Here is a 22,977-nt window from a genome sequence, read left to right as displayed (position 1 = left end):
TCCCTCCCTCTCTCTCTCCTCCTACCTACTGTATCTATCCCTCCCTCCCTCTCTCTCTCCTCCTACCTACTGTATCTATCCCTCCCTCCCTCTCTCTCTCCTCCTACCTACTGTATCTATCCCTCCCTCCCTCTCTCCTCTCTGTATCTATCCCTCCTCCCTACTACTGTATCTATCCCTCCCTCTCGCCTCCTTCCTACTGTATCTATCCCTCCCTCCCTCCCTCCTCCTACCTACTGTATCTATCCCTCCCTCCCTCTCTCTCGCCTCCTCCCTACTGTATCTATCCCTCCCTTCCCCTCTCCCTCTCTCCTCCTACCTACTGTATCTATCTCTCCCTCCCTCCTCCTACCTCTCTCCTCCTACCTACTGTATCTATCCCTCCCTCTCTCTCTCTCTCCTCCTCACTACTGTATCTATCCCTCCCTCCCTCTCTCTCTCCTCCTACCTACTGTATCTATCCCTCCCTCCCTCTCTCTCTCCTCTCCTCACTACTGTATCTATCCCTCCCTCCCTCTCTCTCTCTTCCTCCCTATTATATCCCTCCCTCCCTCCCTCTCTCCTTCCTCCCTATTATATCCCTCCCCCCCTCTCCCTCTCTTTCTCCTCCTCCCTATTGTATCTATCCCTCCCTCCCTCTCTCTCCTCCTACCTACTGTATCTATCCCTCCCTCCCTCTCTCTCTCCTCCTCCCTACTGTATCTATCCCTCCCTCCCTCTCCTCCTACCTACTGTATCTTCCTCCCTATTGTATCTATCCCTCCCTCCTCCCTCCTACCCACTGTATCTGTCCCCCCTCCCTCTCTCTCTTTCCTCCTACCTACTATATCTGTCCCCCCTACTGTATCTCTCTCTCCTCCTACCTACTATATCTGTCCCTCCCCTCCCTCTCTCTCTCCTCCTACCTACTATATCTGTCCCCCCTCCCTCTCTCTCTCTCCTACCTACTGTATCTATCACCAATCCTTTCCTCTCTCCTCCTTACTTATCTCTCTCCCTCCATCTCCCTCTGTCCTCTCTGTATCTATCTTCCCTCCCTCTCTCTCTCTCTCCTACTGTATCTATCTCTCCCTCTCTCTCTCTCTCTCTCTCTCTCCCTCCCTCTCCCTCCCTCCCCTCCAGCTGAATATGAACTCAGCCCCTACCTTCATGCACTTCCCCCAGCTAAGGGGAAGCCTAAGAGGGCAGACACCTTTGACCTCCAGCGGATCGGCTTTGCCTCGGAGCAGCTGGCCAAGTGGATTGCAGACCGCACCGACGTGCAGGTGAGAATTCCCCCTTTAACATAATACACCTGTGATGATTGTACAGGTGACATAAGACCCGGGTTCAAATAGTATCTGTTTTCTGTCAGCTGCGCCTGATCAGGCTTGCCTGGAGCAATGGAGCTAATGGAATTGTCCCAAAGGTGCAAATGCCACCAATTTAGCAGGCTCAATCGAACGTTCAACATATTTGAAAGACAAACAAATACTCTTTAAACCCAGACCTGCCTATCACATTTTTATTGATTTCGTGGTATCCAACTGTTAGTAGTTACTATCTTGTCGGGAAAGACGAAGGTTGAAAGTCATGCATCCTCCGAAACACAACCCAACCAAGCCGCACTGCTTCTTAACACAGCGTCCCCCCTCCCACTGCTCTCTGAGAATTCAACCTTTTATACATCACTGAAAACACAATGACCAGCTAATGGCTGTGGTATCCAATGCTTTCTGTATGGCCCACTGCTCCCTCCCCCTGAGAATTCAACCTTTTATACAGCACCTGAAAACACAACCTGACCAGCTAATGGCTGTGGTATCCAATGCCAAGTGTATGGCCCACTGCTCTCTGAGAATTCAACCTTTAACATAATACACCTGTGAATTGTACAATGACCAGCCCGGGTTCAAATAGTATCTGCTTTCTGTCATGGCCCACTGCTTCTGAGAATTCAATGGAGCTTTGGAACAGTCCCAAAACACAATGCCACCAGCTAATGGCTGTGGTATCCAATGCAAACAAATTCTTTATGGCCCACTGCTCTCTGAGAATTCAACCTTTAGTATACATCCCCGAAAACACAATGACCAGCTAATGGCTGTGGTATCCAATGCTTTCTGTAACACCCACTGCTCTCTGAGAATTCAACCTTTTATACAGCACTGAAAACACAATGACCAGCTAATGGCTGTGGTATCCAATGCTTTCTGTATGGCCCACTGCTCTCTGAGAATTCAACCTTTTATACAGCCCCGAAAACACAATGACCAGCTAATGGCTGTGGTATCCAATGCTTTCTGTATGGCCCACTGCTCTCTGAGAATTCAACCTTTTATACAGCCCCAAAAACACAATGACCAGCTAATGGCTGTGGTATCCAATGCTTTCTGTATGGCCCACTGCTCTCTGAGAATTCAACCTTTTATACAGCCCTGAAAACACAATGACCAGCTAATGGCTGTGGTATCCAATGCTTTCTGTATGGCCCACTGCTCTCTGAGAATTCAACCTTTTATACAGCCCCGAAAACACAATGACCAGCTAATGGCTGTGGTATCCAATGCTTTCTGTATGGCCCACTGCTCTCTGAGAATTCAACCTTTTATACAGCCCTGAAAACACAATGACCAGTTAATGGCTGTGGTATCCAATGCTTTCTGTATGGCCCACTGCTCTCTGAGAATTCAACCTTTTATACATCCCCAAAAACACAATGACCAGCTAATGGCTGTGGTATCCAATGCTTTCTGTATGGCCCACTGCTCTCTGAGAATTCAACCTTTTATACAGCCTGAAAACACAATGACCAGCTAATGGCTGTGGTATCCAATGCTTTCTGTATGGCCCACTGCTCTCTGAGAATTCAACCTTTTATACAGTCCCGAAAACACAATGACCAGCTAATGGCTGTGGTATCCAATGCTTTCTGTATGGCCCACTGCTCTCTGAGAATTCAACCTTTTATACAGCTCTGAAAACACAATGACCAGCTAATGGCTGTGGTATCCAATGCTTTCTGTATGGCCCACTGCTCTCTGAGAATTCAATCTTTTATACAGCCCCGAAAACACAATGACCAGCTATTGGCTGTGGTATCCAATGCTTTCTGTATGGCCCACTGCTCTCTGAGAATTCGACCTTTTATACAGCCCTGAAAACACAATGACCAGCTAATGGCTGTGGTATCCAATGCTTTCTGTATGGCTCATTGCTCTCTGAGAATTCCAATGAGGTTAGAAACTGTTACCCTTTATTAGATCCATGAAGGCTTTTTTTAAAGCCACCGTCCTCCATTACGGGGCGACGTCTCCCCCAGTCGCCCGTTAATCCTCTGGATTCTCCGTCGTCCTGCGGATTTGAAAAAAGGCGGTTGACAGTGGACAGAATGCGACTGGTACACTTTATAATGTTTCATTGTCACATACACTGGATAGGTACAGTGAAATGTGTTGTTTTACAGGGTGGTGCAACGCCCCTGGAGCATATTGGGGTTAAGTGCCTTGCTCAAGGGCACATCAACACATTTTTCACCTTGTCGGCTCGTGTATTCGAACCAGCAACCTTTCGGTTACTGGCCCAATGCTCTAACGTGTGCACACACTCTCCCTCTCGGTTCCACAAGCAGACTGAATTATGGGATATGTGGTTCCCTTCATTTGAGCTAATCCAATAGCATTAGAAGGCAAGGCCGGCGATCGACCAACAAGACGACTCAGATCTGGGTTGTGTTCAAACTGAAGATAAAAAACAGACTGAAACAGTCTTGTCCAATATGAAAGGCTCATTATCGTTTTCTGTTTCCCAAAAGTTTTTCAACAGTATGTCCTAATGAATACAACCCTGGCCTACTAAAGCTCCACATGTAGATCTCTTTGTTTGAATGGGAATGTGACGTGTATCTTTTCATTACTGAGGGTATGCTCTTCCCCAGTAATATCATATTATTATACTTGATATGCCTCTATTGTAGCCTTCAACCTAATGCCACACTGTGCCCAAATCACATCTCACTGACAGGAATCCTTGTGTTATTCAACTAGGTGTAATTACATTGTACTGAGCTATATCATTCTAAAATAGTTTTCTTTGATCAGACGAAAACTTACCGTCTCCCTCCCTCTACCTCACCTCATTTCACTGGGTCTCTCTCCCTCTACCTCACCTCCTTTCACTGGGTCTCCCCCCCTCTACCTCACCCCCCCTCCCCCGCTCTCCCCCTCCTCCTCTCTCCTCCTCCTCCTCCTCTCTCCTCCTCCTCCCCCCTCCTCCTCCTCTCCTTCCCTCTCCTCCTCTCCTCCCGCCCCCTCCTCTCCACCTCTCCCTCCCTACCCCTCTCTCCCTCTCCTCTCCCCCTCGTCTCCTCTCCCCCTCCTCTCCTCCCTCCCCTCCTCTCCCCCTCCTCCTCCTCCTCTCCTTCCCTCCCCCACCTCCTCCTCTCCCCTTCCTCCTCCTCTCCTCCCCTCCTCTCCCCCTCCTCCTCCTCCTCCTCTCCTCCCCCACCTCCTCCCCCACCTCCTCCCCCCCTCCTCCTCCCTCCCTCTCCCCCTCCTACTCCTCCTCCTCTCCTTCCCTCCCCCACTTCCTCCTCTCCTCCTCCCTCCTCCTCCTCCCCTCCCTCCCCCTCCTCTCCTCCACCAGATCCGTGTGTTCCGTCCCCCTAACTACTCTGGCACCATAGCCTTGGCCCTGCTGGTGTCCCTGGTAGGAGGGCTGCTCTACCTCCGCAGGAACAACCTAGAGTTCATCTACAACAAGACTGGCTGGGCCATGGCCGCGCTGGTGAGAGAGGAGTACACCCACACCCCAGGGAGCACACCCACACCCCAGGGAGCACACCCACACCCGAGGGATCACACCCACACGCCAGGGAGCACACCCACACCCCACCTCAGCTCAATCACACACACATACAAACATGTATGCATATGCAGACATATGCAGACACACAATGGACTGGTGAGAGCACAACATCCCTAAAGTAGGTAAGCAGAATGTTCCTATGAACGGTTCTCACAGCGTGATATTGTCTTTCCTAAGTGTTCCACATAATGGTTTCTTAGAACACTTACGTTAACAAGCTATTGATGAAGCTGCCCACACCCCACACGTTCTGCCCACCTAGGGGAGGTGCAATACCATAGTTACATATATACATATATATATATATATATATATATATATGGTTAGAAAAGCCTTTGTACTCAACTCAACTTCGGCAGAAAAACACTTTGTGTACAGTCTATAAAGCATTCTTTAAGGTAGTCTATAAAGCAGTCTATAAGATAGTCTATAAGGCAGTCTATAAAGCAGTCTTTAAGGTAGTCTATAAGACAGTCTATAAGGCAGTCTATAAGGCCGTCTATAAAGCAGTCTATAAGACAGTCTATAAGGTCTATAAGTCTATAAAGCAGTCTTTAGTCTATAAGGCAGTCAGTCTATAGGGCAGTCTATAAGGTAGTCTTTAAGGTAGTCTATAAGGCAGTCTATAAGGCAGTCTATAAGGCAGTCTATAAGGCAGTCTATAAGACAGTCTATAAGGCAGTCTATAAGACAGTCTTTAAGGTAGTCTATAAGGTAGTCTATAAGGTAGTCTATAAGGCAGTCTATAAGGCAGTCTATAAGGTCTATAAGACAGTCTTTAAGGTAGTCTATAAGGCAGTCTATAAGGCAGTCTATAAAGCAGTCTTTAAGGTAGTCTATAAGACAGTCTATAAGGTACTCTATAAGACAGTCTATAAGGCAGTCTATAAGGCAGTCTATAAAGCAGTCTATAAGGTAGTCTATAAGGCAGTCTATAAGGCAGTCTATAAGGTAGTCTATAAGGCAGTCTATAAGGCAGTCTATAAGGCAGTCTATAAAGCAGTCTTTAAGGTAGTCTATAAGACAGTCTATAAGACAGTCTATAAGGTAGTCTATAAGACAGTCTTTAAGGTAGTCTATAAGGTAGTCTATAAGTCTATAAGGTAGTCTATAAGGCAGTCTATAAAGCAGTCTTTAAGGTAGTCTATAAGACAGTCTATAAGGTAGTCTATAAGGCAGTCTATAAAGTCTTTAAGGTAGTCTATAAGACAGTCTATAAGGTAGTTTATAAGACAGTCTATAAAGCAGTCTTTAAGGTAGTCTATAAGGCAGTCTATAAGTCTATAGGGCAGTCTATAAGGCCGTCTATAAAGCAGTCTTAAGGTAGTAGTCTATAAGACAGTCTTTAAGGTAGTCTATAAGGCAGTCTATAAGTCTATAAGGCAGTCTATAAGGCAGTCTATAAGGCAGTCTATAAGTCTATAAAGGCAGTCTTTAAGTCTATAAGTAGTCTATAAGGTAGTCAGTATAAGACAGTCTTTAAGGTAGTCTATAAGAGTCAGTCTATAAGGTAGTCTATAAGACAGTCTATAAAGGTAGTCTATAAGACAGTCTATAAGTCTTTAAGGTAGTCTATAAGACAGTCTATAAGGTCTATAAGACAGTCAGTCTATAAAGCAGTCTATAAGGTAGTCTATAAGGTCTATAAGGCAGTCTATAAGGTAGTCTATAAGGCAGTCTATAAGGCAGTCTATAAAGCAGTCTTTAAGGTAGTCTATAAGACAGTCTATAAGACAGTCTAAGGTAGTATAAGACAGTCTTTAAGTCTATAAGGTAGTCAGTCTATAAGGTAGTCTATAAGGCAGTCTATAAAGCAGTCTTTAAGGTAGTCTATAAGACAGTCTATAAGGTAGTCTATAAGGCAGTCTATAAAGCAGTCTTTAAGGTAGTCTATAAGGTCCATACAGGTCTAAGGATCTTCATCAGATCACCCTGTTGCAGGAAGTGTAAAACTTGTAGTGTATTTGAGGTTTAAAAAGGCTTCTGAAGTTTGTAATTTCCACTTTCAATCTCAGACTTAATTTCCCTCGTGAAAAATGTTTCAACCCCCTACAAAAATGTCCATTAATTATAGTCCACTAAATAATTCAAACAGGCTCAAGTTAAGATCCTACATCTGTATGTGAAACAGTATAATGTCAATTCTTCATTTCTTTAGTATTTTTATGAACTACAACCAATGAGCGTGATCCAGCATGCTGGTCCATCTTCATCAGCAGCAATGGTCTTACTGATAGTGAGGCAGTACGAGGCAGAGTGGACGAGTGTCCTATGTGTAGACAGAGAGGGCTGTTATCCCATATGATAAGAGACAGGGAGAAGGCTGAGGAAGCCACAGAGAGTATTGATCGTAAAGGGAGCAGCGGGCAAGTCACGGAGGTCAGGTTCAATGTGGGTTTTACCTCTCCTCTGCTCTGTTGGAGTGGCGAGATGGATCGATGTGGGTGTGCAGCCTCTCTCTGTCTCTAACTCTGTCTCTCTGTCTCTAACTCTGTCTCTAACTCTGTCTCTAACTCTGTCTCTCTGTCTCTAACTCTGTCTCTCTGTCTCTAACTCTGTCTCTCTGTCTCTAACTCTGTCTCTCTGACTCTGTCTCTCTGAAGAAATAGCAGCAGGAGTGTTGATGAGTGGAGCGCCATTTCTACCTGTTGGTTCTGTAACTTTTAAACTTTTTTTTCTCCCTCTCTGTCTGTCTGTCTGTCTGTCTCTCTGTCTGTCTCTCTCTGTTTGTCTCCTCTGTCTGTCCGTCCGTCTCTCTCCCTCTCTCCCTCTCTCCCTCTCTCCCCATCCCTCTCTCTCTCCCTCTTTCCCTCTCTCTCTACCTCTCCCTCTCTCTCTCCCTCCCTCCCTCTCCCTCTCTCCCCATCACTCTCTCTCTCCCTCTTTCCCTCTTTCTCCCTCCCTCCCTCCCTCCCCATCCCTCTCTCTCTCCCTCTTTCCCTCTCTCTCTCTCTCTCTTCCTCTCTCACTCCCTCCCTCAGTGTGTGGTGTTTGCCATGACATCAGGCCAGATGTGGAACCACATCCGCGGCCCACCTTACGCACACAAGAACCCCCAGAACGGCCAAGTGGTGAGTCTGTCCACCTCTACATCCACTCCTGATTGATGTTTTTCTGGGGCTGTAAACACTGAGTGGACAAAACATTAGGAACACCTGCTGTTTCCATGACATGGACTGACCAGGTGAATCCAGGTGAAAGCTATGATCCCTTATTGATGTCACTTGTTAAATCCACTTCAATCAGTATAGATGAAGGGGTGGAAACAGGTTAAAGAAGGATTTCTGGGCCTTGAGGCAATTGAGACATGGATTGTGTATGTGTGTCATTCAGAGGGTGAATGGGCAAGACAACAGATTTAAGTGCCTTTGAACGGGGTATGGTAGTAGGTGCCGGGCGCAGCGGTTTGTGTCACGAACTGCAAGGCCACTGGGTTTTAAAACCTCAACAGTTTCCTGTGTACCAAGAATGGTCCACCACCCAAAGGACATCCAGCCAACTTGACACAACTGTGGGAAGCCTTGGAGTCAACATGGACCAGCATCCCTATTGAACGCTTTCAACACCTTGTAGAGTCCATGTTCTGAGGGTGAAAGGGAGTGGGGAGGGTCTTACAACACCTTGTAGATTCCATGTTCTGAGGTTGAAAGGGAGTGGGGAGAGTCTTACAACACCTTGTAGAGTCCATGTTCTGAGGGTGAAAGGGAGTGGGGAGCGTCTTACAACACCTTGTAGAGTCCATGTTCTGAGGGTGAAAGGGAGTGGGGAGAGTCTTACCACACCTTGTAGAGTCCATGTTCTGAGGGTGAAAGGGAGTGGGGATCTTACAACACCTTGTAGATTCCATGTTCTGAGGGTGAAAGGGAGTGGGGAGGGTCTTACAACACCTTGTAGATTCCATGTTCTGAGGTTGAAAGGGAGTGGAGAGAGTCTTACAACACCTTGTAGAGTCCATGTTCTGAGGGTGAAAGGGAGTGGGGAGAGTCTTTCAACACCTTGTAGAGTCCATGTTCTGAGGGTGAAAGGGAGTGGGGAGGGTCTTACAACACCTTGTAGAGTCCATGTTCTGAGGGTGAAAGGGAGTGGGGAGAGTCTTTCAACACCTTGTAGAGTCCATGTTCTGAGGGTGAAAGGGAGTGGGGAGGGTCTTACAACACCTTGTAGAGTCCATGTTCTGAGGGTGAAAGGGAGTGGGGAGGGTCTTACAACACCTTGTAGAGTCCATGTTCTGAGGGTGAAAGGGAGTGGGGAGGGTCTTACAACACCTTGTAGAGTCCATGTTCTGAGGGTGAAAGGGAGTGGGGAGGTCTTACAACACCTTGTAGAGTCCATGTTCTGAGGGTGAAAGGGAGTGGGGAGGGTCTTACAACACCTTGTAGAGTCCATGTTCTGAGGGTGAAAGGGAGTGGGGAGAGTCTTACAACACCTTGTAGAGTCCATGTTCTGAGGGTGAAAGGGAGTGGGGAGAGTCTTACAACACCTTGTAGAGTCCATGTTCTGAGGGTGAAAGGGAGTGGGGAGGGTCTTACAACACCTTGTAGAGTCCATGTTCTGAGGGTGAAAGGGAGTGGGAGGTCTTACAACACCTTGTAGAGTCCATGTTCTGAGGGTGAAAGGGAGTGAGGGAGCGTCTTACAACACCTTGTAGAGTCCATGTTCTGAGGGTGAAAGGGAGTGGGGAGAGTCTTACAACACCTTGTAGAGTCCATGTTCTGAGGGTGAAAGGGAGTGGGGAGAGTCTTACAACACCTTGTAGAGTCCATGTTCTGAGGGTGAAAGGGAGTGGGGAGAGTCTTACAACACCTTGTAGAGTCCATGTTCTGAGGGTGAAAGGGAGTGGGGAGAGTCTTTCAACACCTTGTAGAGTCCATGTTCTGAGGGTGAAAGGGAGTGGGGAGAGTCTTACAACACCTTGTAGAGTCCATGTTCTGAGGGTGAAAGGGAGTGGGGAGAGTCTTTCAACACCTTGTAGATTCCATGTTCTGAGGGTGAAAGGGAGTGGGGAGAGTCTTACAACACCTTGTAGAGTCCATGTTCTGAGGGTGAAAGGGAGTGGGGAGGGTCTTACAACACCTTGTAGAGTCCATGTTCTGAGGGTGAAAGGGAGTGGGGAGAGTCTTACAACACCTTGTAGAGTCCATGTTCTGAGGGTGAAAGGGAGTGGGGAGAGTCTTTCAACACCTTGTAGATTCCATGTTCTGAGGGTGAAAGGGAGAGTCTTACAACACCTTGTAGAGTCCATGTTCTGAGGGTGAAAGGGAGTGGGGAGGGTCTTACAACACCTTGTAGAGTCCATGTTCTGAGGGTGAAAGGGAGTGGGGAGCGTCTTACAACACCTTGTAGAGTCCATGTTCTGAGGGTGAAAGGGAGTGGGGAGAGTCTTACAACACCTTGTAGAGTCCATGTTCTGAGGGTGAAAGGGAGTGGGGAGAGTCTTACAACACCTTGTAGAGTCCATGTTCTGAGGGTGAAAGGGAGTGGGGAGAGTCTTACAACACCTTGTAGAGTCCATGTTCTGAGGGTGAAAGGGAGTGGGGAGAGTCTTTCAACACCTTGTAGAGTCCATGTTCTGAGGGTGAAAGGGAGTGGGGAGAGTCTTACAACACCTTGTAGAGTCCATGTTCTGAGGGTGAAAGGGAGTGGGGAGAGTCTTTCAACACCTTGTAGATTCCATGTTCTGAGGGTGAAAGGGTGGGGAGAGTCTTACAACACCTTGTAGAGTCCATGTTCTGAGGGTGAAAGGGAGTGGGGAGAGTCTTACAACACCTTGTAGAGTCCATGTTCTGAGGGTGAAAGGGAGTGGGGAGAGTCTTTCAACACCTTGTAGAGTCCATGTTCTGAGGGTGAAAGGGAGTGGGGAGAGTCTTACAACACCTTGTAGAGTCCATGTTCTGAGGGTGAAAGGGAGTGGGGAGAGTCTTTCAACACCTTGTAGAGTCCATGTTCTGAGGGTGAAAGGGAGTGGGGAGAGTCTTTCAACACCTTGTAGAGTCCATGTTCTGAGGGTGAAAGGGAGTGGGGAGAGTCTTACAACACCTTGTAGAGTCCATGTTCTGAGGGTGAAAGGGAGTGGGGAGAGTCTTACAACACCTTGTAGATTCCATGTTCTGAGGGTGAAAGGGGGAGAGTCTTACAACACCTTGTAGAGTCCATGTTCTGAGGGTGAAAGGGAGTGGGGAGAGTCTTACAACACCTTGTAGAGTCCATGTTCTGAGGGTGAAAGGGAGTGGGGAGAGTCTTTCAACACCTTGTAGAGTCCATGTTCTGAGGGTGAAAGGGAGTGGGGAGAGTCTTACAACACCTTGTAGAGTCCATGTTCTGAGGGTGAAAGGGAGTGGGGAGAGTCTTTCAACACCTTGTAGAGTCCATGTTCTGAGGGTGAAAGGGAGTGGGGAGAGTCTTTCAACACCTTGTAGAGTCCATGTTCTGAGGGTGAAAGGGAGTGGGGAGAGTCTTACAACACCTTGTAGAGTCCATGTTCTGAGGGTGAAAGGGAGAGTCTTACAACACCTTGTAGAGTCCATGTTCTGAGGGTGAAAGGGTGGGGAGTCTTACAACACCTTGTAGAGTCCATGTTCTGAGGGTGAAAGGGAGTGGGGAGAGTCTTACAACACCTTGTAGAGTCCATGTTCTGAGGGTGAAAGGGAGTGGGGAGAGTCTTACAACACCTTGTAGAGTCCATGTTCTGAGGGTGAAAGGGAGTGGGGAGAGTCTTACAACACCTTGTAGAGTCCATGTTCTGAGGGTGAAAGGGAGTGGGGAGAGTCTTACAACACCTTGTAGAGTCCATGTTCTGAGGGTGAAAGGGAGTGGGGAGGGTCTTACAACACCTTGTAGAGTCCATGTTCTGAGGGTGAAAGGGAGTGGGGAGAGTCTTTCAACACCTTGTAGAGTCCATGTTCTGAGGGTGAAAGGGAGTGGGGAGAGTCTTACAACACCTTGTAGAGTCCATGTTCTGAGGGTGAAAGGGAGAGTCTTACAACACCTTGTAGAGTCCATGTTCTGAGGGTGAAAGGGAGAGTCTTACAACACCTTGTAGAGTCCATGTTCTGAGGGTGAAAGGGAGTGGGGAGAGTCTTACAACACCTTGTAGAGTCCATGTTCTGAGGGTGAAAGGGAGTGGGGAGAGTCTTACAACACCTTGTAGAGTCCATGTTCTGAGGGTGAAAGGGAGTGGGGAGAGTCTTACAACACCTTGTAGAGTCCATGTTCTGAGGGTGAAAGGGAGTGGGGAGAGTCTTACAACACCTTGTAGAGTCCATGTTCTGAGGGTGAAAGGGAGTGGGGAGGGTCTTACAACACCTTGTAGAGTCCATGTTCTGAGGGTGAAAGGGAGTGGGGAGAGTCTTTCAACACCTTGTAGAGTCCATGTTCTGAGGGTGAAAGGGAGTGGGGAGGGTCTTACAACACCTTGTAGAGTCCATGTTCTGAGGGTGAAAGGGAGGGTCTTACAACACCTTGTAGAGTCCATGTTCTGAGGGTGAAAGGGAGAGTCTTACAACACCTTGTAGAGTCCATGTTCTGAAGAACTGAGGCTGTTCTGAGGGTGAAAGGGGGTTCAACTCAATATTAGGAAGGTGTTCTTAATGTTTTGTACACTCAGTGTTGGCTATTGGCTTTTCTCTCTTTCCCTCTCCTCTCATCCCTCCTCTCATCCCTCCTCTCATCCCCCTCTTCTGTGTACGTCGCCACGTCTAGAAATGAAGAGATGGGAAACGCTGACTTGTTTTCCCAGTGAAAGACGGGACAGAGACGTCTCTCATTGAGCTCCATGTGTGAATTCAAGTTGGAACTTTCTGAGTGTCAGACCTGACCTCTCAACGACACCGTAACCCTGTACAGTCACTGAATTAGCCACGGTCTTTTCAATTAGCACCTCAATAACCTAGAGGATAATAGGCTTTCACACTGTGGTGAAATCCTTAACGCTGTTCCACTGGAGCAAAAAGTGTTGAGACTTGGTCAGAATGAGTCACACACACACACACACACACACACACACACACACACACACACACACACACACACACACACACGTGTCATAGGTGGAGAAATGTAAATAAAGCCCTATAGCATAAGCACTGTCAGACAGGTGGTAACCACAAGGTTGTTATGTCTGATCTGAGTACTGTTCTTATTGCTCCTACTCTTGATCTCCAGTCTGTAGTGCTCTCGTCTATCCTGGTCTCAGATCAGTGTTAAAGCCATCTATGGCACTCTAAGCCACACCCTGGTGAAGGGTTTCTGGGGATGGGGGGCCGTAAAAGACAGAGACCACCTGGAGCTGTGTGTGTGTGTGTGTGTGTGTGTGTGTGTGTGTGTGTGTGTGTGTGTGTGTGTGTGTGTGTGTGTGTGTGTGTGTGTGTGTGTGTGTGTGTGTGTGTGTGTGTGTGTGTGTGTGTGTGCGTGTGAGTGTAATTATATATGTGTGGGTGTGTGAGTGTATGCGCGTGTGGGTGTGTGTGCATGGATTTGTGTATGTGTGTGAGCGGCCAGCTGGGAGTCACAGTGGCTTTATGTCAGTCCAGAGACACGTCAGGGTTGCTGTGTCCCAGACACTCAGACGGTTGTATGTCGACGTGTCCCGTCTGGACGATTACGAGGAGACTCGGCTAGGAAATACAGTTTATGAGGGGGAGAAGGCCATGACACACACTCGGGCACACACACACTCCCACACGGACAGACACACACACACTCCCACACGGACACACACACACACACACACACACCCACACGGACAGACACACACACACTCCCACACGGACAGACACACACACTCCCACACGGACAGACACACACACACTCCCACACGGAAAGACACACACACACTCCCACACAGACAGACACACACACACTCCCACACGGACAGACACACACACACTCCCACACAGACAGACACACACACACTCCCACACGGACAGACACACACACACACACACACACGGACACACACACACTCCCACACGGACAGACACACACACTCCCACACGGACAGACACACAAACTCCCACACGGACAGACACACACTCCCTCCCACACGGACAGACACACACACCCTCCCACACGGACAGACACACACACTCCCACACGGACAGACACACACACACTCCCACACAGACAGACACACACACACTCCCACACGGACAGACACACACTCCCTCCCACACGGACAGACACACACACACTCCCACACGGACAGACACACACACACTCCCACACGGACAGACACACACACACTCCCACACGGACAGACACACACACCCTCCCACACGGACAGACACACACACTCCCACACGGACAGACACACACTCCCACACGGACAGACACACAGACAGGGACAAATAAAAACATGTTGTTTGACTCTTTAGATCAAGTGTGATATGTTAGTTCTAAACCATCTATAAGATATATATATATATATATATATACGGTGTGGCAAAATGTATTTAGTTAGCCACCAATTGTGCAAGTTCTCCCACTTAAAAAGATGAGAGGGGCCTGTAATTTTCATCATAGGTACACTTCAACTATGACAGACAAAATGAGGGGGAAAAAATCCAGAAAATAACATTGTAGGATTTTAATGAATTTATTTGCAAATTATGGTGGAAAATAAGTATTTGTTCACCTATAAACAAGCAAGATTTCTGGCTCTCACAGACCTGTAACTTCTTCCTCTGTCCTCCACTCGTTACCTGTATTAATGGCACCTGCTTGAACTTGTTATCAGTATAATAGACACCTGTCCACAACCTCAAACAGTCACACTCCAAACTCCACTATGGCCAAGACCAGAGAGCTGTCAAAGGACACCAGAAACAAAATTGTAGACCTGCACCCTGCTGGGAAGACTGAATCTGCAATAGGTAAGCAGCTTGGTTTGAAGAAATCAACTGTGGGAGCAATTATTAGGAAATGGAAGACATACAAGACCACTGATAATCTCCCTCGATCTGGGGCTCCACGCAAGATCTCACCGCGTGGGGTCAAAATGATCACAAGAACGGTGAGCAAAAATCCCAGAACCACATGGGGGGACCTAGTGAATGACCTGCAGAGAGCTGGGACCAAAGTAACAAAGCCTACCATCAGTAACACACTACACCGCCAGGGACTCAAATCCTGCAGTGCCAGACGTGTCCCCCTGCTTAAGCCAGTACATGTCCAGGCCCGTCTGAAGTTTGCTAGAGAGCATTTGGATGATCCAGAAGAAGATTGGGAGAATGTCATATGGTCAGATGAAACCAAAATAAAAATGTTGGGTAAAAACTCAACTCGTCGTGTTTGGAGGACAAAGAATGCTGAGTTGCATCCAAAGAACATCATACCTACTGTGAAGCATGGGGGTAGAAACATCATGCTTTGGGGCTGTTTTTCTGCAAAGGGACCAGGACGACTGATCCGTGTAAAGAAAAGAATGAATGGGGCCATGTATCGTGAGATTTTGAGTGAAAACCTCCTTCCATCAGCAAGGGCATTGAAGATGAAACGTGGCTGGGTCTTTCTGCATGACAATGATCCCAAACACACCACCCGGGCAACGAAGGAGTGGCTTCGTAAGAAGCATTTCAAGGTACTGGAGTGGCCTAGCCAGTCTCCAGATCTCAACCCCATAGAAAATCTTTGGAGGGAGTTGAAAGTCCGTGTTGCCCAGCAACAGCCCCAAAACATCACTGCTCTAGAGGAGATCTGCATGGAGGAATGGGCCAAAATACCAGCAACAGTGTGTGAAAACCTTGTGAAGACTTACAGAAAAAGTTTGACCTCTGTCATTGCCAACAAAGGGTATATAACAAACTTTTGTTATTGACCAAATACTTATTTTCCACCATAATTTGCAAATAAATTCATTAAAATCCTACATTGTGATTTTTTGATTTTTTTTTCATTTTGTCTGTCATAGTTGAAGTGTATCTATGATGGAAATTACAGGCCTCTCTCATCTTTTTAAGTGGGAGAACTTGCACAATTGTTGTTTGACTAAATACTTTTTTGCCCCACTGTATATATAAAATATCTATTTCTCCCAACAGTCAGAAAAGCAATATAGCATTAGGTGGTGGAATAGATGGATGTAACATTGGAATGGCACATTAAGAGATGGACAGACAGATCAATAAATATTTTTTCTTCTCCTGTAGTCGGTTTTCTGAGAAAGAGAGGGAGAGCTTGACACACAGTTAGAGGATTAGAAAAAAAATAGGTTCTCCTCTTGAAGAGTCGGTTTTCAGACAGACAGACAGACAGACAGACAGACAGACAGACAGACAGACAGACAGACAGACAGACAGACAGACTGGCAGACAGACAAATCAGAATGAAAGGAGCATTGTGGGATGACAATTGAGAGGAAGAGATAATTACTAATGGGCTAAAAATTGTTAAACGACACATTATGTGTCATTTGTGGGGTGTGAACAGAGTGAGAAGATGGTGGACTGTATCAGAGAGAGGCTGTAGGGTGGGTTGGTTCTTCTGTCCTTGTGGGGACCTATATTCCCCACAAGGATAGTAAAATGTGACCAACCGCCTCGATTCGGTCTTATGTAGCAAAATTTGAAATTGTGTTTTTTACATTGGATAAAAGTAGAGACTAGAAAATGGAATATCATACACTGCAGTTGAGGGACAATGGGAAAGTAATTCTGCTTTGAAAGTTGATAAACTTGTAACCTCACTTTTGAGAAAATGGCCCTTGAATGTTTTGGTACACCTAGTGGAGAGCTCTTCTTTGTCCATGTCGATTCTGCATCGTTCACACCCTCTTAAGCTTTAACCCCACTCATCTCTTTAATGATTCACATGTGCGGTCATGTGGCAAACACACGCTATATCTATTCAAATCTATGTTTATTTGTCACAAGCACAGGATACAGAAGGTGGAAACAGTACAGTTGCAGTACTTGCATAGTAGCAATATCAAAAACACAAAGTGTCCAGATAAAAAATATTTTATAAATATTTTCTCGTTATTAGATGATGCTCACCTGACACTTGTCTAAATTGATGGGTCATGTGAAGGAAATGCTATAACCAACCCCCAGCCACATCTAGCTAAGTGGATGGATCACTATTGTCTGGACATGCACACATGTTCATGATATACAATAGGTGGCCGTAATCACCCCCACACACCTGACTAGTTTGATGGGTCATGTAATAATCCGGCCCAAAGTGGAGTCTTTTGTTTAGACATGAAGCTAGCTAGCTAAACAATGAACCGGCATAACCTCTAACTAATACTGCTACCAATACAAACACTGTCATAGCTGTAGTATGAATCTGCGGTTAGCTAAAGCTAACAAACTAGTTTCAATGTTAACTAGCCAACGTTAGGCTATAACTAGCAATGCAAATTGATTTCTGATTCAAATAATATTACACAGATCATACACGTAAAGTTAGCTAGCGAGCCAGCAAGCTAACGTTGGCTAGCTACCGAACAGTATGTTTTAACTTGCAATAAAAAAGGACTGCCTGACACAATTAGAAACGCAGATGTGGAAAATGTCGCTAGACTTTTACCCGTATCCATGGATGAACGCTTCAGGGCAGATTAACGTTTTGTTTGTAGCTACATCTTGTTTGGCCAGCGTTGTGTCAAGTCACTCGGTTCACATTGACCGTGGCGTGTGCAGAAAGTAGCCCATCACTCCTACTGATCTGTCGATAGCGCCTGCTACATTCAGGGCATCAAATGTTGAGAAAAGTAGCAAAACGTTTGTAGTTCTCGATGGCTAACGTTATATCTTTCAAAAACGGCACAGTAGAAAGGACTGTCAACACATACTATTACAGCTCACGTTATAGACAGAAGTGGCTACATGGCAAACCAATCCAAACTCATCTACTGGCATGTCCAGCCCAGGCATTATCTCAGCCAATCATGGCTTGTGGGAAGGTTCCTGACTTTTTCCGTGGCTAAACCAACTAGGCTCCTAATGTAACAATTTGATTTGTATTTATGAACAGAGAACAGATATCACTAAGGTTCTGCCTAGCAACAGAGATGCATTGGCTGTTCAGATGTGTGGGAGGAAACTCGGCATAGGAGAAAGGGTTAAATATCAGTGCTTGTGTAAATGTCTTTTGTCTTACTCAGCTGTATCGACCCAATGGGTGAATAAACTTGGTTTGAGCTTTATGAAGCGTCCGCGAGTTTTAATAGGTTCATTTAGAACCTAACAGGTGTTAGGTTTAGTGTTAGGTTTAGGGGTGAGGGAAAATAGGATTTTGAATGGAAATCAATTTTAGGTTTCCACGAGCATAGAAGAACAAAAGTGTGTGTGTGTGTGTTTTTTATCAGCGTCTGCAGTTCCAACAGATTTTTCAGACTACAAAGGGAAACCAACCAAACCCTAAGCATCTGTTGTTGTTACTGTGCTTATTTACTGGGAAAATATTATCCTTGTCGAAAGGCAACCAAAAACTAAAAATAGTACTCTCAAACTACAGGGTGTTTTTCCAGAAAGATTTCCCGGTCATCATTTATAGTTGTGCATCGGAGTGTGAAATGAAAAAAAACAGAGAGAAAAACATTTAGTGGAGAGGGAGGAGAGAAGAAACGGTGCCTTGATTTCCAAACTAAAAGCTACATTTGCATGAAATGATCCTCTTGTCAGACTACTGGATGTCCTTTCTGCTTTTTCTTCCCCTCTTTCTCTCCTCCCTCCTTCTTCTGGCCCATCCAATCTTCTCTCCCTTATCACCTCCTCCCTTCATCTCTGGCCGGGCTCTAAACCCGTTGGAGAGAGAGAGAATGAGAGGGAGGGAGACCAGGGTTGTTTGGGTAGTAAAAGCGACTGATGCGGTTGGCCAGTCGGTTCAGACTGTGCAGAAAAGTTCATGGGCGACTGGAGCTGTTTGACGACACAGAGAAGAGAGAGAGTGAGAGAAGAAAGAGGGAGAGAGAAGAGAGAGAGAGTGAGAGAAGAAAGAGGGAGAGAGAAGAGAGAGAGAGAAGAGAGCCCATTCAGATAAACCACAAATAGATCTCTGACAATCCTGTCTGCTTTTCTCTGTTTCCCTCTCTTACTATCCCCCCTTCTCTCGCTCTCTTTTACCTCTCACTCTTTCTCTCACCTCCCCCTCTTTCTCTCACCTACCCCTCTCTCTCCCTCACCTCCCCCTCTCTTTCTCTCCCCTCTCTTTCTCTCACATCCCCTCTCTCTCTCTCTTTCTCTCACCTCCCCCTCACTTTCTCTCACCTCCACCCTCTCTTTCTCTCACCTCCCCCTCCCTTTCTTTCACCTCCCCCTCTCTCTCTCTCACCTCCCCCTCTCTTTCTCTCACCTCCCCCTCTCTTTCTCTCACCTCCCCCTCTCTTTCTCACCTTCCCCTCCCCTTTCTTTCACCTCCCCCTCTCTCTCTTTGTCTCACCTCCCTCACCTCCCCCTCTCTTTCTCTCACCTCTCTCACCTCCCCCTCTCTTTCTCTCACCTCCCCCTCTCTTTCTTTCCCTCACCTCCCCCTCTCTCATCTCCCTCTCTCTCTCACCTCCTTCTCTCTCTCACCTCCCCCTCTCTCATTCCCTCACCTCCCCTCTCTTTCTCTCACCTCCCCCTCTCTTTCTCTCACCTCCCCCTCTCTTTCTCTCACCTCCCCTCACTTTCTCTCACCTCCCCCTCTTTCTCTCACCTCCCCCTTCTCTTTCTCTCACCTCCCCTCTCTCTCTCTCTCTCCTCTCTCTCCTACTCTCTCTCTTATCATCTCTTTCTCTCCTACTCTCTCTTACCATCTCTCTCTTAACATCTATCTATCTCTCTCTCTATCTGAACAGAAAGGTACACCACAAACCAGGCTGGTCTGTATCCGTACAGCCCTCTCTGCCCACAGTCATTTTTTGTTGTATTTTTGTCTGCAGACAGTTGGCTACCAGACAGGATAATAACATTGTAAAAAATGGCCCAATCCTGGATGAGTGTATTGAAAGAATTTGTCAATTGATGAATGGGAACCAAACAGGACTAAACTAGATGAAATTGTATCTGCTCGGTGCCCAAGAACTGCTCTTGAGGATCCCGGATAATGAGAGATGTTGGTGACTAAACAAAGGCCATTTGTTAGTCTATGAGCCGTTTGAGATCCTCCAGGAAGTGACTTCGCAGGCTCAGTGCTGCCCTCTCTCATTGAGGAACTCCAGTTGAAGGCCACCCAGAGTTCTGCAGGCTACCATTTAGTAAATAACTTATCCTTATAACTTCTTCTATGTGCGATTTTAAAATATACCAGGACATACATCTGGTATATTAGAAGCAATTAGAGGTACCATGAATGCCGTCTAAAATCATTTTTATATACAGGAAGATTGACCAGACTAATCACCATTTTCTGTTCACTATAATGCTGGGGCTTGTTTTCTGCTAACAATTCCTGCAGTACCGCGGTCAGCCTTGAACTGCCTTGGCTTCAATGAGATGCACAGTCGTTCTCCCTGGTGTAACAGGTTTCTTGAGTTGAAGGAGAGGAGGACCAAAATGCAGCGTGGTTCCTATTCATGGTTCTTTAATAAAGTACTTCACAACAAACTAACAAAACAAGAACCGTGAAAACCCAAAACGGCTCTATCTGGTGCAAACACAGAGACATGAACAATCACCCACAAAACCCAACACCAAACAGGCTACCTAAATATGGTTCCCAATCAGAGACAATGACTAACACCTGCCTCTGATTGAGAACCATATCAGGCTAAACACAGAAACAGACAAACTAGACACACAACATAGAATGCCCACTCAGGTCACACCATGACCAAACAAAACATAGAAACATACAAAGCAAACTATGGTCAGGGTGTGACACCTTGGGTCAAAAGGAGATCTCCAACTGCCATTCAAGAGCACCAATTTCGCATCCAGGAACTTAAACTGTGGCATTAGATTGAGCCAAAATGGCTGAAGCACTCAGTGACTAGCCTTTCGCTCCAAAATGGTGTACCCAAGCAGTTCCAGAGGGGGATGCTCGAAGTAGACGTTGCCACTAACCACAGATCTAGGATCAGATTATATTAACCCCAATTTGAACCTTAACTATGAGGGACGCAAAACAATATCTGACCCCGTATCTGTGGTTTGGTGGAACTTCAGCTCAGCAGCCTAACAGACAGTCAGAAAAGGATGTTCAGAGCCCTGAGGACCTTCTTCTGTTGACCCCTTAGAAATATGTTTTACTTCAACGTTTCATCTGGGTGTTTTAGAGCTCCCCCTGACTGGATCCATCTGTGAAACCGAGACGCTGAGGCGGCTATCTCCTCTGCCTAAACATTAGCCACGCCTCACATCCCTTTCCCATATCATCCCAACCCATTACTTCATTAAGTTTGGCTGCAAACAACCTCCTCCGCCCTGCTTCCCAAAGGCACGACTCAAGTATATATAAATCTCATCTTTTTTTCATAATCCGAGCAGACCGTTGTCACTTTTATTGCATCTTAGCAAATATTTAGGTTTTCTCCCGGAGATGTTCGGGGGGGCTGAGTCTATATTAAGTGAATTGAACTGTGAACCAAAGCATGAAACACATATTTGTATTTTGTCCCTTTTCCAGGATGCTTAGCTCTCCATTTCAAGGGACTGGAGCATTAAAAATGAATCTTTGTGGCAAACGAGCGCCTTAATTAAGAATGGGGAGACCTAGGAGGGATGGAGGGAGGAAGCAAACAGAAGGAGAAAAACAAGCTGAAAAACAAACGCTGATTAACTGTGAATGAATCACTTTGATGGAAAACGTTTCCTTACGGGGACCGGCAGTAGAAAACAACTAAAGGCTCGCCGGGAGCAAGAGGTTTATTATTTATGGAGCTTCTTTTTTCAATTCTAAATATGTGATTTTTTTTTCTTCTAAATATTTATTTTTATGTGTGCTAGTGCTGGGCTGGAGCAAAACCCCTTCACACCCACCAGCTTCCCAGCCCAGAGAGGAGCCTTTTCTACTGTCTGGCACCGATGTGTTTTTACTGAGGTCTGAAGTCGATGATCAAAAGTGCTTCTCTATCGACAGTGGTTGCTAGGGCGGGAGAAAAATCTCCTTAGCAACCACTCCACCTGTCAATCATTCCCAGAACTCTCAACACAATTGGCTATCGTCTTCCCCCGTTCACCTTAATGGACTTTAACCCACTGGCTCCGTGTCTGTATCCATCTACCCACCCCTCTGTGGTCGCATCACTTCCTCCTCTCTCTCCCAGGCCATCTGTCTCCGAGCCCAGAGATTGAATCAATGTGGCTGTATGTGTCAGCGGTATTGCTATATTGAATTTATGTGAGGTTCTTATTGAAATATTATAATGTGGCTGTATGAATTCCAGGCCTCCTGCTCAGCATACAGGGGCGCTGGCAGAATACAGCGTAACGTTTTATGGCCCGGCTAATATTGGCCCCGGGAAAATCTCAGGGTTATGTGGACAATGACTTATGGGGATTGCGAGGACTCTCTGGGACTTTAACGCCACGTTTGAGACGTGCAGCGCTAGTGTCCTTATTGTAGTGTGTGTGCGTGTGCGTGTGTGTGTGTGTGCGTGTGCGTGTGTGTGTGATTCAGGCGATATATTATAGGATTATTGTGGTAGTGGAGATGATGATAACAGTGATGATGACAGTGAGGATGGTGATCTGGCATTGATAATAGTGGCATTACGATGGTTGATGATAAGAATGTGGAAGGTTGACAACTTTTCCAGATACCTTAGGATAGGACAGACAGACTATTTAGGTATTTTCACTGCCGCTCTCTCTCTGTCTCTGCCTCTCTCTCTCTCTCTCTCTCTCTGTGTCTCTGTCTCTGCCTCTCTCTCTCTCTCTCTCTGTCTCTGTCTCTGTCTCTCTCTCTCTGTGTCTCTGTCTCTGTGTCTCTGTCTCTCTCTCTGTCTCTGCCTCTCTCTCTGTCTCTGTCTCTCTCTCTCTCTCTGTCTCTGTCTCTGTCTCTGCCTCTCTCTCTCTCTCTGTGTCTCTGTCTCTCTCTCTGTCTCTGTCTCTCTCTGTGTCTCTGTCTCTGTCTCTGTCTCTGTCTCTCTCTGTCTGTCTCTGTCTCTGTCTCTCTCTCTCTCTGCCTGTCTCTCTCTGTGTGTCTCTCTCTCTCTCTCTGTCTCTCTCTCTCTCTCTCTCTCTCTCTGTCTCTCTGTCTCTGCCT

General features: G+C 46.5%; 1 protein-coding gene across 1 annotated transcript in view; it reads left to right on the top strand.

Moving 5' to 3' along the window:
• Positions 1 to 1,122: 1,122 nt before the first annotated feature.
• The window catches only part of LOC135506545 (tumor suppressor candidate 3-like), a 76,783-nt gene continuing 54,928 nt past the window's right edge, over positions 1,123 to 22,977 (top strand). Inside the window, 4 exon segments of the mRNA XM_064925900.1 lie at positions 1,123 to 1,158; positions 1,161 to 1,265; positions 4,624 to 4,764; positions 7,827 to 7,916. Of these exon segments, the coding sequence (XP_064781972.1) occupies positions 1,129 to 1,158; positions 1,161 to 1,265; positions 4,624 to 4,764; positions 7,827 to 7,916 (366 nt within the window). The 5' untranslated portion in view covers positions 1,123 to 1,128.

Source organism: Oncorhynchus masou, chromosome 20, assembly GCF_036934945.1.
Source record: "Oncorhynchus masou masou isolate Uvic2021 chromosome 20, UVic_Omas_1.1, whole genome shotgun sequence".
In the NCBI taxonomy this organism is placed as follows: Eukaryota; Metazoa; Chordata; class Actinopteri; order Salmoniformes; family Salmonidae; genus Oncorhynchus; species Oncorhynchus masou.
This window is presented reverse-complemented; position numbering and strand designations above follow the sequence as displayed.